Source organism: Rhinopithecus bieti, unplaced genomic scaffold (genome assembly GCF_001698545.2).
Source record: "Rhinopithecus bieti isolate Rb0 unplaced genomic scaffold, ASM169854v2 scaffold_757, whole genome shotgun sequence".
NCBI classification, from domain to species: Eukaryota; Metazoa; Chordata; class Mammalia; order Primates; family Cercopithecidae; genus Rhinopithecus; species Rhinopithecus bieti.
The window spans coordinates 1,042,061-1,056,939 of NW_016803289.1; the positions used below are offsets into that span (position 1 = coordinate 1,042,061).

At 42.8% G+C, this 14,879-nt stretch overlaps 1 protein-coding gene across 15 annotated transcripts in view; it reads right to left on the minus strand.

Moving 5' to 3' along the window:
- Nucleotides 1–8,398: 8,398 nt before the first annotated feature.
- PPP2R2B (protein phosphatase 2 regulatory subunit Bbeta) overlaps nucleotides 8,399–14,879 on the minus strand; it is a 493,312-nt gene continuing 486,831 nt past the window's right edge. For all 15 annotated transcript variants that reach the window (XM_017872305.1, XM_017872296.1, XM_017872303.1 and 12 more), the window contains 2 exons: nucleotides 12,195–12,286; nucleotides 8,399–9,123 (listed from right to left, as the gene is read on the minus strand). In XM_017872305.1, the coding sequence (XP_017727794.1) occupies nucleotides 8,844–9,123; nucleotides 12,195–12,286 (372 nt within the window). In that variant the 3' untranslated portion in view covers nucleotides 8,399–8,843. The remainder of the gene's footprint in view (nucleotides 9,124–12,194; nucleotides 12,287–14,879) is intronic.

Here is a 14,879-nt window from a genome sequence, read left to right on the forward strand (position 1 = left end):
TCCACCTCCAACACTGGGGATTACAATTTGACATGAAATTATGGCAGGGACGCAGATGCAAACCATGTCAATACATAATTAACCTTTCTGCCTTTTCAAAAATAAGAACTATTGTCCTTCTTGTCAGGGAGGAAATGAGGGGTTTAATAAATGGACCCCACCGTTCAATAAATGCACCATTGACCACCTTCTGCCTTTTTCCTGTTAGAGTCCAGCGTAGACTGAAAGGCCATTCCACAGTATATTTCAGATCAGTTCTGTATTGTGGCTAGTATGTAATATGACTGACTTTACTTTCCTTTACTGAGAAATAGATTGTCTTTAATATGCAACTATAATTGTTTGCTGTTCTCTTTATATATTCAGGCTGAGTCTTCATAAGCCACCTGCATTTGGAGTTGAAAACCAATGGTCTAGATGAAATATGACTTTCAATTATGCCACAGTCAGAGAAGCTGAAATAAGAAGGCCACACTGGGGGAAGTCAGGTTTATCTCACTGGAGTAAATCGGGCATGTAGAATAAAATCCAGCATTCACTCAGCACACAGCCCCACTGACCCTTTTGTTCATCCCCCTCCAATTTATTGTTGTGTTTCCCAGCTGCCCACAGAGCTTCCCCTGCAACATTGTGGACACCCAGGCAAATGAAAATGCCAGTCTTCTCCCATCCCTGTCTTGCTGTATTAGGCATGTGCTCAGCTCTGAAAGATTTCTTTGGGGAACTGTCTTGCCTTCCCCTAAGAACATCTAGGGGAAGGTTTCTCTCACCTCTTATTTCCAAGTGGGAGGGTTGAGAATAATAGCTCTTGTCACTTCCCTTTGCCTTGTTATGGGGAATATTTAGTGCTGCAGCCTGGGTGTGGGGGCAATATCTTGGATGTGATAATGTTGCTCCCTGCATCAGTGAACATGGTATTGATTGTAAGCTGTCAACCTTTCTGCATGCTTGGCAGGGTCCCAGAAGGCTAACTACTGCAGGGAGGGTAATGCATCAGGCAGGGACACATACGCTCTATTAACTAACACTGCAATCTAAGTTGGATCGCTTGCTCTTAACACATCTTGGCTCACTGGTTCTCAGTTTTTTCTTAATTCCCTGACTCCTCTGAGCAGTCCTGTGATGCTGCTTGTATCTCCATATATCATTCAAACACCCAGGGGCATGCTGCTCATCTTGTAAGCTTCCTGTGGGCAAGTGCTGTGCCTGACTTCCTTACACGTTTATTTGTTCATTCATTCAACAAAAGTTTTGAGCACCTACTATGAACCAGACAATGTTCTGTGCTCTGGGGATACAGGAGTGGCCTAAACAATGATGCAGTCCTCATGGAACTAAGGGTGGTTGAGAAAGCGTCTCTGAGGAGGTGACATTTGAGTTGAGTTTATCACTATATCCCCTGTGGCTGGACTATAAGTATTTGCTAAGTTATGGAAACCATAGCTCCTCATTTGAGTGCCTCATAGCCTGGCTGTTAAAGAAGCTCCTGATGTGTGAACCTCACTAAGTCCATGCATTATTTTTATTTTTTAGATCATACATTATTGCCCACTCACCTTACCATGTCTCCTTATTTCTCTTGATCTGCCTTCCTGCTTTTTACTAATCAGTCACACCAGAGTGTTGTGAATTCCATATATATATATGGCATATGCTGTTTTGCCTCCACCCTCCTATCCTGATGTCTGGAATATGCTTTTCCTTTCTCTTCCCCTGGATAACTCACTCCCTTTATCTTTCAGATTTCACCTTGCAAATCACCTCCTCTGGGAAGCTTCTGGTCTGGACGAGGTGATGCTCCTTTGTGTCCTCCTGGCACCCAGACACATCCGTCATAGTGCATATGTTTTATAGGATTAGCGGAACTGTAGCAAGAAATGTGCACTGAATGCATATTTGTGGGCCAGGTACCCTTCTAAGAGCTTTGTGTATATTAAATCATTTAATCTTCACAGCAATTTTATGAGATAGATGTCATTTTTATCCTCATTTCATCAATAAGAAAATCGAGGCACAGAGAGGTTGTCATTTTTCTAGGTTCCTCAGCTTTTAAGTGGTGGAGCTCAGATTTTAACCCAGGCAGGCAGGCTGGCAGGCTTGGTGTCCGGGGCTCTTGATAGTTCACTGCCACCATTGCCTGTGAGTTTGTCTGCACCTCCCGCTGTCTGTGAGCTGTGTGAAGATGGAGCTGTCACTGCTGCTTCCACAGACCACCCTGGCATGGGCTTGGCAGGCGGTACATGAACAATCATTAACCATTTAGTAAATGAATGAATGGATGAATGAATGCATGAAATTCACCCAACTGAGCAGCAGTTTAGAGTTCCAAAATGTTGCTTTTCCTTTTACCAGTGAGGCAGCACCCCCTCCCTTCTACTCCAGCTTCCTGAGTCTTCCATGACTCCCACAAAAATGTATTACCCTGGCTGGAAGGGAGTGCATCCCTAGCCGACCAGAGCAAGAATCACGGCAATCATGGCTTGTTCCTACAATTTCTGGGTTTCTGTCAAAGGTGAGTTCTGAAGAAGTGTCCTCTTCACTCTCTCAAACCAAATGCAGCAGCCAAAATGATTGGAGTGACAGCTGAGAGGGCTTGAGATGGGCAAGCAGGAGCTGTTCAGTGGGAGCTGTTCACCCAGGAAAACCCAGGTTGACTTTTTGGGGAATGAGCAGCAGGGGTGGGAAGGCTGGGAGTGGACTGGGATCTGTCTTAGCAGTGGCTAAGCCCCTGCTTCTGGCCTGACAGTGATCATTGCTTTGATTGCAGCTGAGGCAGGGATCAGCAGAGATGGCAGATCACGATAGTTCTGCCACTGGCAGTTTAACCAATGGGGCATGGAATATCTAAATTGGGGGACAGTTAATCGGTCATAATAATGTCAAAGTCAGGAATTGGAGACCTGTGAGCCACTTGACTTTACTCTCTGCTTTGATGACAAACCAAATTTGTATTCTTGGTCAGCTGTCAGGCAATATTTAGTCACAGAGAAATGGTGTGTTTGTGAGTATCCACGCTAGGGAAAATAATCAAGCCAAGGTATCTCTGCATTACCAATCACTGTGATGGAAGAAGTATAGGATCTGCAACAGGATAGATCTAGATAAAACTTCCCGCTAGGTCATTTAACGCTTTGAGTCTGTTTCTCACTATAAAAATGGAATAATACATCTACCTATCAGGCGATCACAATGATTTAAAACAGTGCCTCTCTCAGTGCCTGTCATTACAATAACTGCTCAGGAAATACTGGTTTCCTTTTATTCTTTCCATCTACTATTTACATTTAAATACAGTGCTTAAAAATAAGGTTTAATAAATATTTGTTATTGGATGAACAAAAGGAAAAAGGGGTAGGCTAGTTCTACTATGTCGAAAACGTGTTTCTAATGGAAGGAGAGAAACATTGGCTTTCTGTTCCCATGCCATATGGATTTTGCTTCATATTCTGGTATATGTTGGTCTACCTATTGGAAATGCTGTATCATGCTTTGTTGAGCAAATTGAGTTAAAATTCTGCTTAGGCCGGGCGTGGTGGCTCAAGCCTGTAATCCCAGCACTTTGGGAGGCCGAGACGGGCGGATCACGAGGTCAGGAGATCCAGACCATTCTGGCTAACATGGTGAAACCCCGTCTCTACTAAAAAAATACAAAAAACTAGCCAGGCGAGGTGGCAGCGCCTGTAGTCCCAGCCGCTCAGGAGGCTGAGGCAGGAGAATGGGAGAATCGGCGTAAACCCGACGGGAGGCGGAGCCCTGGCATGTGAGCCTGAGGTCCCCCACGCACTCCAGCGCTGGGCGAGCAGAAGCAAGACCTGTCTCAAAAAAAAAAAAAAAAAAAAAAAAAAAAATATTCTGCTTAGATGACACATTCTGAGAACCTTTTCTTATCACACATTGATTAACCATTTCTTCCTCTGTATGATTTCTGCCCTTCGTAGATACCTCATTGTAAATATGTTTACAATATGCAAGTATGCACTTTCTCCTATGTGAGTGTCATCTCTTGGAGGGCAGGGGCCAGTGGTTTAAACATCTCAGTAACTCTAGCCCCTTGTCTAGAGCCTGGCTGCCTGACACATCCCAGGCAGTCAATGAATCTTTAATTCATTGAGCTTATGGGTCATTACTGGGACTTGTTTTCTGATCAGTAACTTCCATCTACATGCATACACACACACACACACACACACACACACACACACACAATGTATGATGGGGATAGTGGATAAGAACTTTGACTAAAACTGCCTGGCTTTGTCACTTGTGAACTGTGTAAATTTGGTTGTCATTCGTCTTTGTATCTGTATTTATGAGAACGACAATAGTATCTGCATCTGGAGTTTTAGGGGTAAATAAGTCAATACATGTGAAATTTGTAGAACAAAGCCTGGCTTATAATAAGTGCTCAATAAATGTTAGCAACTATTGTATGTTACAGCTGTATTTTAACAGCTCTGGCTTTACAGTCAGATACCTTGAGTTGGAGTCCTGGTTCCATCTCTCTCTGGCTTTGTGCCCTTGGCTAGGTTGACAACTTGAGTCTATTTTCTTATTTGCAAAATGGAAATACTAATGCCATCATGGGGTCTGGAGGAGGAGATAATGAGATGAGGCATGGAAAGCAATAGTATATTACCCATCAGTGTTGTTGCTATTATTATTTTATGGTGCTTTAAACTTATCAAAACAGTTATAAGTAAATGGATTTCTTGTTCTCCTAATAACAATTCTCTGAGCTAGGATAGATGTCTTTCTGGCCATTTTACAGGTGATGACGCTGCCATAGGGACTGTGAATGGGTAGCTTAAGTTCCTTGGTTACCAGGAGCAGGACCCACGTTTCCTGTCTCCCAGTCCCTTCTTTTTTCCACTGACCAGGTTGGTTGCTCCCTTGGAAATCAGTCCCTGAGAACGGACTTAGAAATACAGGGGGAAGAGGTGGATGAAGGCATGCTGGATGCACAGTGGATCAGGTTGCAGTGTGAATGTTTCTCAGTGGCGTGTCTAGATTTCCCCCATCCAAAGACTAACCAGGCCCGACTCTGTTTCACTTCCAAGATCAGACGAGATCGGGTGCATTCAGGGTGGTATGTCCAAAGACTGTCAGGGGATTTGTTCTGGAAGGGGGGTGGCATTATTGAAAACACAGCAGCTTCATCCACACATTCATCATGAAAGAGGGAAAATTAGTAAGGGTTCCACCATTCAGGCTGTGGACTACAGTGTCATCCCTAAATCCTCATTATGAGGCCTACCAGGGCTTTCTTGAGCCCTGCAGGGCAGCTAGCAAAGGGACTGAAAAAGAAATGAGGTCCAGGGTGGTGGGGGGAGGGAAGATTTAGGCAGTTGCTCTGTAGACTTGAAGGAAGGGAAATTATGGCTTTTTAAGTCCTTAGAAATTGGGCATTTGAGGGTATACCTTTTATTATAATGGACCCTAGAATGTTCAAAGGAAGCTTAGTGGAGATAGCTGACTTACTTCATTGGGCCACCGAGCTAGCAGAATTTTAGCTTCATCTTTGTTCCATCTTACAATTGTTCCATCTTATATATGCTGGTTGCCTAATAGATGTTAATTTGGTTGAATTAATTACAAGACCAATGAGAAGTTTAAAGGTGCTGTTTTTTTTTTTTCAATGGAAGAATAAAGGCAGGAGCCAAACTTTAAGGAGTTAAGAAGCAACTTGATTCCCACTGCCCATCTGCCTATGTATATCCCACTACTTGATGCTGGCTAATGTCTTCCTTTTTTGTTTTTTCTAACTAATCTTCCTCCTCCTGACAGAAGATCATGAATGTCTACCAAAGTTTAGCTTTTTGCATTACTTGTTTTTAATGTCAGGAACTGAATGTTGCACACAAGGATGGTTTTGGTGAAAGCCAAGGATGGCGTGGCTTCCATTTTCCTTAATTCAATGGACACCCTCCAGTTGTAATCTGATGGCTCTTACCAAGCAGCAGGCCTTGCAGGGTAAAGTAGTACAGGGCCCTTAGAATTGAACCAACTGTTGCAAGGTAGCAAATCAGGCTTCAAGTAGTTTTCAGTGTCAGCTGAAAAACAGACTGACTTCTATGTGCCACTAACTAAGAAGTATTGCCAGTACTGGGGCTGAAAGATCACACATATAAAATACCTAGTTTAGTACTTGGTAAAGAACAGGTAATTTGTGAAACATTGTGGTGGCTATTGCCCCCTGAGGGCTAATCTCTAGGGCTTTCCCTTCCTGTTCCTGTCCAGGAGTCTTGGGTGTTTGCTCTAATGCATCCTTTGCAGGGGATGGAAGACAGGATGGCTGCTCTCTTCTCTTTCTTCCCTGGAAACTCATCCTACTCTGGGTCTCAGTTTGTACATCTATGTGCTAAGGGTGTTGGACTAGTGTAGGGGCTTTTATTTGGAATTCACAGATAAACTGCCAAGGGGCCTATGAACTCCTTAAAGCATGACAAAAAATTATTCCTGTGTGTGTTCTGGGCAGCCCTGCTGACTCTATTATCTTTGATGCACCTGAAGGCGTAAATGTTCTGTCATATCAGTTACTCGGGGTCCCAAAGTTTGATACACATGCTCCTGGTGGTTCACAAAATGATTTCAGGTGGTATGTGGGTGCATGTTTGTTATATTGATAATTATGTGATTAATGTTAGGGAAAAAGCCTAGCATATCACAGTTAAAATTTCATGCATATTATTTCTTTGGAAGAGGCTAAGTCTTGCTTTTAAGAAAAGGTGACTTAAAAAAATGTTACATGAATAATAGTACAAATGTGGGTTGATTCTTAAGTTTGAGATAACAATGATTGGTCCCAACCCCCGATCTGGTACAGACAGAGGAGCTGAGTCCGGAGAAGTGGAGAAAAGGCCATAAAGAAAGTTGGTGGTAAAAGGCCAATAACCCAGCGGCCTTCTGCAATATCATCATTCTCTATGACTGGCAGAAGTTTCTGACTCTCTCATTTCTCTTCCAAGAACACTGTCCCAATCAGGCCAGAAATCTTGCCCAGAGAGTTTCCACCTTAGCCACTTTACTTGAGATGCCTAAGGAGAGGCTTTCCTTGCAGGAAAAACGAGTAATACTGAGAAAGTCTCGTCTTTTTTCCCATGCTCCCTCAATTCTGAGATGTACTTTTTCACATTTTAATGTTCCTGAAATTGGGCTGCATCTTTACAAAACTGTTTTTACCGAAGGTGACAGTTATTTCCTTGCCAAAAAGCTATTAGTAAATGGATAGTAGCTTAGAATTGAGACAATATGATTCTTTCACTTTTTTTTTCCTCCTCCAAAGCAAATTACACTTGAAAGTCAGGACTTCTAATACATCTGTAAACTGAAAGAAAATTTCCCTTTCAATGAAAACCTCTCATCTCAAACCATTTACCCTGCACTAAATGGAAGTTAGGAGAAATGAGTCATCAAGGCAGATGTAGAGATATTAACCCAGACTCGGCTTTCTGGACTCCACCCATCTACTCTCCTCTCTAAGTTTATACATCCTTTGCATGTATTTAGTGCCTTTCCCAGGGGTATGCCACATAGAACCTTCTGGAAATGGCTTTCTAGAAGTTATAAATCTGGATCCTCAACTGGGGAAAAAGATGAACCATCTTCCATAGCTTCAAGTGGACTTCATTCACTTCATGTCACAGCTGCTTGATTTCTCCACAGTTCATTTCTGTAGAAGACAGCCTTCTGGTCTGTTTTTCCAGATGGCGAGCTTGGGGTGAGTTAGAAGTGCCTGACTGGACTTTACAAATCAGCATTTTATTGGCTATTTTGTTCTAGGTACAATGGAGGTTGATGGATTGTTACTTTTGGTTACCAAAACCAGGAGGAGGGGAGGGAGCTGCTTAGGAGAAACACCCAAAAAGAACAGACCAGCCTTTCTCAGGGACTCAGGGGTGGTGGCACTGCTTCCAACTGCTTCATTTAGAACACCAGATAATAAGCAACCAGGACTCGGCCTTTAGAAGTCAATGGAATAAATAAGCTGGAAAAGGTTGAAGAGAAAAAAGCCAAGGAACATGTAAGTAGAGGATTATATGGAGCCATTTAAGAGCACAAAAAGCAAGAGTAACAAGGCAGCAGATGGAATTTGGCCCCGCCTGGCCCTGCCAAGCTCACTCTGGGAAGCACTGTGTCAAAAGTGCTCTCTTTCTGTCCCCTGAAGCATTCAAGTTTCCTAGCCAAATTCTCAGGCTGTTTCTATGGAGCTTACAAAAAAAGAGCATAGCAGGGTTGATGTGCCCTTTCCTCGTCATTCTGCATCCTCTTCTCAGCTTCATGCAATAAATCTCTGGCTTAAACGAAATTGTTCAAAGGAAAATGGAAAATAGAAAAAAACATGGTGGAGGGGCAGGAGATACTGACTAGTTTTTTCTGGTTTTTCACAAAACAAGAAGAATTTGTCTAAGAGTAAACGGTGTTTATTTTTTGTTGTTGTTTTTTTCAATCAAATGGAATTGCTTAATTAAAAAAAACTTATCTCTTTTCTCCTTAAATACTACAGACAACCTCATTTTATCGCAGCAGACACCTAGGAACAAAACACTGGACCCACCAGAGAAAACTGGGCAATAAAAGCATCAGAAGTTCAAGTCAACTATGGAAGAATTACTGTTAGCTGGCAGCTTTCAATTCTAAACAGAAGTGTCTCAAACCTATTGGGTTTGACAAAAGTTTCTTAGAACTGGGGAGCTGGGAATGTTGGACTCCTTTTAATTCTATTCCAATCATTTCCTGCATAGGGAAATTAAAGTCAATGCATCAAATGAAGACCCAAAGAAACATTTAAAAACTTGTTTGACTAGTATTCAGTATGTGAGATTATTAAGTAATAACTTGTCCACCTAGTTAACCTTGTCCTGGAATATATATAGGTTATTTGTAGCCGCCACTGCTATAATATTTTCTGAAGGATGCCAAGCTGTATGCAAGATCTTTTTGCTAAAGTCCAGACTGTCGACACTGATCTCGTCTTTTCTCCGCTTGCCCCCCACACACACTTTTCTGGGTTTGAGGATAGCCCGGGGCTTGCTGTTTTCCCTCGAAGCCTCAAGGGTCACATCACGCTTGGTGTTTCTGTCGAACATCCTAAAGAAGTTGTTGTAGGAGCCCGTCATGATGACACTGCAAGATAGGAAAGGGAGTGACCGAGTGTTATGGAGAAAGGCAATGACATATCTTCATTGTGTCGTCTTTCTAGAGCAAATGATACCATGTTATGAGCAGCTTATGACACCATAGGTTTTACTAAAAACAAAAACCAAAAAATGAGAACAGGCTCTGCAGTGCGATTGTTGGCTTTTTTTTTTTTTTTTTTGAATCACTGAACGCAGTGAGCTTTTTGGCTGGGTTTGGAAATGAGGGATGGTGAGAACTCTCCTTGTAATTTGCTTTTGCTCGGTAGATTCCTTTTGGTTCTTTGGCTCAGTAAAGGTGTCCAGTGGTTTTAATGATCCCATCCTACCTACCTCCCGTCAGGAACGTGAGACTAGAATGAGGTTTGTTGAAGTAGACACACTTTTGAAAACAATAAGCAGTTGTACGTGTTTAAGGCTTGGCCACTGTCAAGGGGGCTCCTGGATGTCTGACCTCAGGCTTTATGGCATCAGTGTGGTTGGGGGAGAGATGCTGGTGGCATCATGCATGAACCCGGGGCGTATCATTTCCCTTGCCTAGAACTAGCTCTGAATTCGGCCTTTTTAGAAAACTTATCTACAAAATGGATGTCATCATGGTCTTATCTGGGAAACAAGTAAGAAAATTCAAATTTTAAAAGAATCTGGGATGGAGTAATAAAAAGATTTTATATGGTTTTTATTTCCACATTTAATGGACAGATGGCTTCCACATTTATACAAGAGTTATCCCCTCTTAGGCATAGCTGCAGTCGATCAGGAGAGTGGCGAACACCCAATGTCTTCCAGAGCCAAGGTACTCAATGTTTAATGGTGACATTTCAGACATGGTGACAAGCTGAGGTGGGGAGAGAGAGATTCCTTGGGCCAGGGCATCTGCAAGTACCCCAAGTGCCATCACACAGCAGTTCCACTGGAGGGGCTGGCTCCCACTCACTTCTGGGTGGAGCTCTGACTGGCTCAAGATGGGAGAGCAGGAACTCTCATCTGTTTCTCAAATGATTTGGGATGTGTAGAGAGGTGAAGGAAAAAGCTGACAAGATTGGGCCACAGCAAGGGGGATGTGTTTTTGGTCATGTTGTCAGCTATACCAGGTAAATTAAGCAAAGGTTAGATTTTGTTACTCTAGCCTATCAAACTGATGCTGTGAACTGTGTCTGTGTCCTTGAGTGGACTGTTATTACCATCAGGCAGGGCGCTGAGGGCTTTGCCTCCATGATCTCGTTACAACTTCTATTATCCCATAAAAGGGTTTTACAGAGAAGTAAGTAATTTGCTCAGTGTCACATTGCTAGTAGGTAGTAAAGTCCACCCTCAAACCCTCATATGGTTGACTCTGGGGCATAAGTATTCAGCTGGTTGGCCTCACTGCTTCCTGTGCTTTGACGTTCGCTTCTCTCCCATGCCATGACCCGACTCATTTTTAAACAAGTAAGAGAGATTATTTAGAAGAAAAAAAAAAAAAAAAAAAGACTATCAATCTTATTTGAAAGAGAAATTAAATTTCCCAGTTGTGATGTTATAGAAAGAGTGTTGATCTTAGGATTCAAACTCTACACTTGTTACTTTTGTCTCTACTACTTACTACTTTATGATATCTTGCTTAAGCCTGTTTCCTAACTGTTAAATATGAGGAATGTTGTTGTTCTTGTTTTTTTTTTTTTTTTTGGAGAGGGAGTCTCGCTGTTGTCACCCAGGCTGGGAGTGCAAATGTGCCGGATCTCAGCTGCACTGCAAGCTCCGGGTTCGGTTGTGTTTTTTGTGTTTACGGCCATTCCTCCTGTCTCACGGCCTCCCAAGTAGGCTGGGACTACAGGCGGCTTTTTTCTTGCCACCTTCGCCCAGCTAGTTTTTTGTATTTTTTTTTAGTAGAACGGGGTTCACCATGTTAGCCAGGATCGGTCTTTGATCTCCTGACCTCATGATCCCTTTGTTGTTGTTCTCGGGCCCAAAGTGCTGGGATTACAGGCTTGAGCCACCGCGCCCAGCCTGGAAACAATCTTGTTAGACTGGTTGGGATTAAATAAAATGATGTGTATGAATGTGTTTGGTATACAGTAGGTGCCCAATAAGTGTGGTTTTTGAATCAAGGCTAAGATAGAGGAAAAATTTGAGCAATAATAACAGATATGTAAATAATAATATATGAATAAATCAATACCTATAAATAAAGAATAAAATGAGAGGGCTGGCTCCTTTTCCCCATGGGGGATTTTGCTCATATGTCACAGTTGCTTTGCTCTCTGTCCTATACCAACTGGTCAGTGTGACTTGGGTCCTTTGCCATGTGGGGACTCCTTCCAAGCCTGCTAAGGAGGGGATTCATTTTGGATCAGTGGCAAAGGAAGCCAAGAAACAGGTTGAGTGTGAGAGAGATGGTTCGTATTCACTGAAAGCTTGAATGTCTGAATGTCATGCCATAATAGAATTTCTATGCTTTCAAACACTATAATTGGTGCCACCTTCATCAAGGAACGAAATCAACCCCTGGTAGCTTGCACTTAGTTCTCATGGAAGTCAAAGAATCATTTGTATCTGTCAAACTAAAAATGAACTATTGGGAGGTATTATGAAGTACTGTTCAAATCCAAGGCCTTAAAATAGTAATAAATCACTTTGAGGGAATGTGATAAATGACGTCGACTAGAATTCAGTTAATGAACCACCAGGGCCATTGGCCAGGTCTCCACTAGCAGCTTCAAGGGATAATTTTTGATCTAGAAAGCCCACCTGGCAGTAATCTGAACTGTTCAGGCTGGAATTTGCTGGTGGATAAATGATCTTCATTTAGGCATGTTGACCTAGTGCTGGAGGTGTCTTGTGTGAAAAAGATAGGACTTTCTCATTAACATTAAGGTGTGTTATCTGTGCTAGTTCAGAAACAGGATTCAAAGGCCTTACTATATCCTTCTCTTCTTTCCAGGCCTGACATTACGCATTTCAGCGAGGTTTTGGAGCCCAATTTTGACCTCCCTTTGGCTGTACTCTACTTAGAATAAATTGCCCGAGCCTCTTCAAGACAACCTTTGGAAGGTTCTTCAGCCACAGAGCCTTTCTTACCTGTCTGACCCATTCCACACACACTCAAATTTATCAAAAATGCAGTCATTTTCATAGAGGGAACACAGCTTGCTGCGGAGGTAGTCATGAACCTGGAAAAGAAACATATCGAGAAGGTCAGTTATTATTTTAAGCAGTAATTATTTCTGCAAACATCTCCTCTTCTGATGTGAGCTGTTTAATCTTTCATTGTACATGCTCCTTGAATCAGATGGCCCTGGATCTGAACCTAGGCTTGGCCCTTTCTAGCTGTAGGACATTAGGATGGGTTGATGAGTTTCTCATGTAGCTGATATGGATTAATTAAGCTTGCTTGTATAGACAGTGGCATCCAGTAAGACTAAAGAAGTGGTAGATTCTCATTTTCTAAGCTGATTTGCTCACAGGCATTAGAGGTCACCATTCATCCAGTCTTTTATTCAACAAATATTTACTGAATACCTGCTATGCATTTGAGATGCAGCAGTGAGCCAAATATTTTCCACCCAGTGTTACGTGAGAGACTATATAACCAAGTAAATAAATAAGACATTTAGATGGTGATAAAATCATAGAACAAAAGTGTATGGAAAAAGAGGCTGGGAAATCTTGTTGGGGGTGTATTATTTTATACAGGGCAAGTAGTCAGGGCTTCACTGGAGGAGGCAGCATTGGAGCAGAAGCCTGCAGGAGATGAATGAGCCACAGTGATGTCTGGGTTTGGGGTGAGGAGAAGGCTCTCCAAGCATAGGAAACAGCAAACACAAAGGCCTTGAGGCAGGAATCCTGGAGGGAGTGTGGTTGGGGAGTGGTGAGTAAGCAGCTGGGGGAGAGGATGATCAGTTTACATAGGCCCTTTATTCTGAGGAAGAAGAGACTTCACAGAAAGGATTGCTGAATCTGCTGTGTTGCAATGGATCCTAAGGGTGCAAAGACAAAGGCAGGGAGACCAGTTAAAACCTGAGTGATAGATGTTGGCTTGGACCAGGGCATGAGCAGTGATAGGGACTGGTCAGATTCTCCTTCTGTTTAGAGAAAGAGCAGATAGGACTTGGGTCAACTGTGAGGTGTGGAGAGAAAAACAGGAGTCAAAGATGATTCCCTGATCTTTCTCCTGAGCAAGTGGAAGGAAGCGGGTACCATGTTCACTTTTGGGTACAATGGTTTAGAGATGTCTACATGTGGAGCTGTCAAGTAGACTCTGAGGTAAAAGGTGCCATCCTGGAGTATGTGGAGATTATTTCCTGGTTTCTCTTAACCATGCTACTGCTTTCACTGGAAATCAACTGATAGTGAGCAGGAGACAGAAATGGTTGGCAAACAGTGTCAGATTTCTGGAAGGCACCAGGGGACACCTGAAGTTGTTGGACATGTATGTCAAATAAGGCTGATTAAGCATAGTTGAATATTTTTCTCCATCTACATTCAGCAACTCAGATGTAGATGCCAAATAGATGAATAAGGTTCAGAGAATAGTAGCCTGGGTTCAGTGTTTCGAAGGTAATCCTTCCTGAACCCACTAGCACAGAGTGGCAATAATAACGGGCATACCCAAAATGCTGGCTTGTCATTATTAGCCAGGTGCTTTATCTGTCAAAACCTCATTTCATCTCTAAAGCCATCTTATGATGTAGGCACTTTCATTCTCTTTACTCTAATGGAGCATGAAGCACAGAGATATGACATCATTTGTCCAAGATCACAAAGAAAAGAAAGTGACAGAAGGGGAGGGAACTGAGTGGTATCAGGCTCTGGAGTGCACACTCTGAGCTGCACTAGCAACCTGCCTCCAGCTTGCTCTGGTGGGTCCTCAGTCCTTCACAGGAGCTGTGATAATGAACTCAAGTGAGGCTGAGAGAGAAGGAGATAGAACTAGGTGAAAGCAGAGGGAGGCTACCAAGGGTATTGGTGTTTAACTTTAAGTTAAGAGTGATGATTCAATCTCTTTTTTCCTGCAACTGTGGCTCTTTCTCTTCCTTTGACTCCAACAGTTCTGCCGGACGCTGAGCTTCAGGCTCAGTTGTGTGCTTAGTCTTGGGCAAAGGAACGAGGTCAGGCTCATCCTATGTTCCATTAGATGTTTTGGGTATTTGAAAAGCTCTGAGTTATTTGGACAGAGGAAATTATTTCTAACTCTGCAAATTAATTTTCCCCTACCTTTACTCTCTCACTCCCAAACAGTTCCAGGCCTTGTCAGGGTAACAGCTTCAGTGCTTTGGTGACAAGGGAATACCCCTATGGCAGTGCTGTTGGCATTGTTAGGTGCATTTGGGGGCTGCAAGGGTGAGGCTGTGTCCTGCCCTAACAGAGGCATCTCTGCTATAAACTACTCACTCACCTTCCCTAGGGAGCACAGCAGTAAAGGTTTATAAACCTGGCAGTGGCAAGATTTTTAAGGTCTAGTTCCATATGCCCGCTTTGTGATGAACCTTTCTTCATCTGTCACCATTTACCTTTGGCATTTTGTCTTATTACTCACTTGCAGTGTTTCTGTAAGTGTCAAAACGTGTGCTTTGGAAGTCACGCCCATTAGCAGGAATGACATTGTTGAGAACTCTGTAAATAATTCTTGAAAGATAGAAGTTGGGATAGACTCAAGGGAAAATCTAGTCTGAACCATTATTTCTCCTCCACCACACCTAAGGTCTGGGTAGCTCCTGCCTGTCTCCAATTGGCAACATTTAAAGAAAAAGAATGTCTACTGTG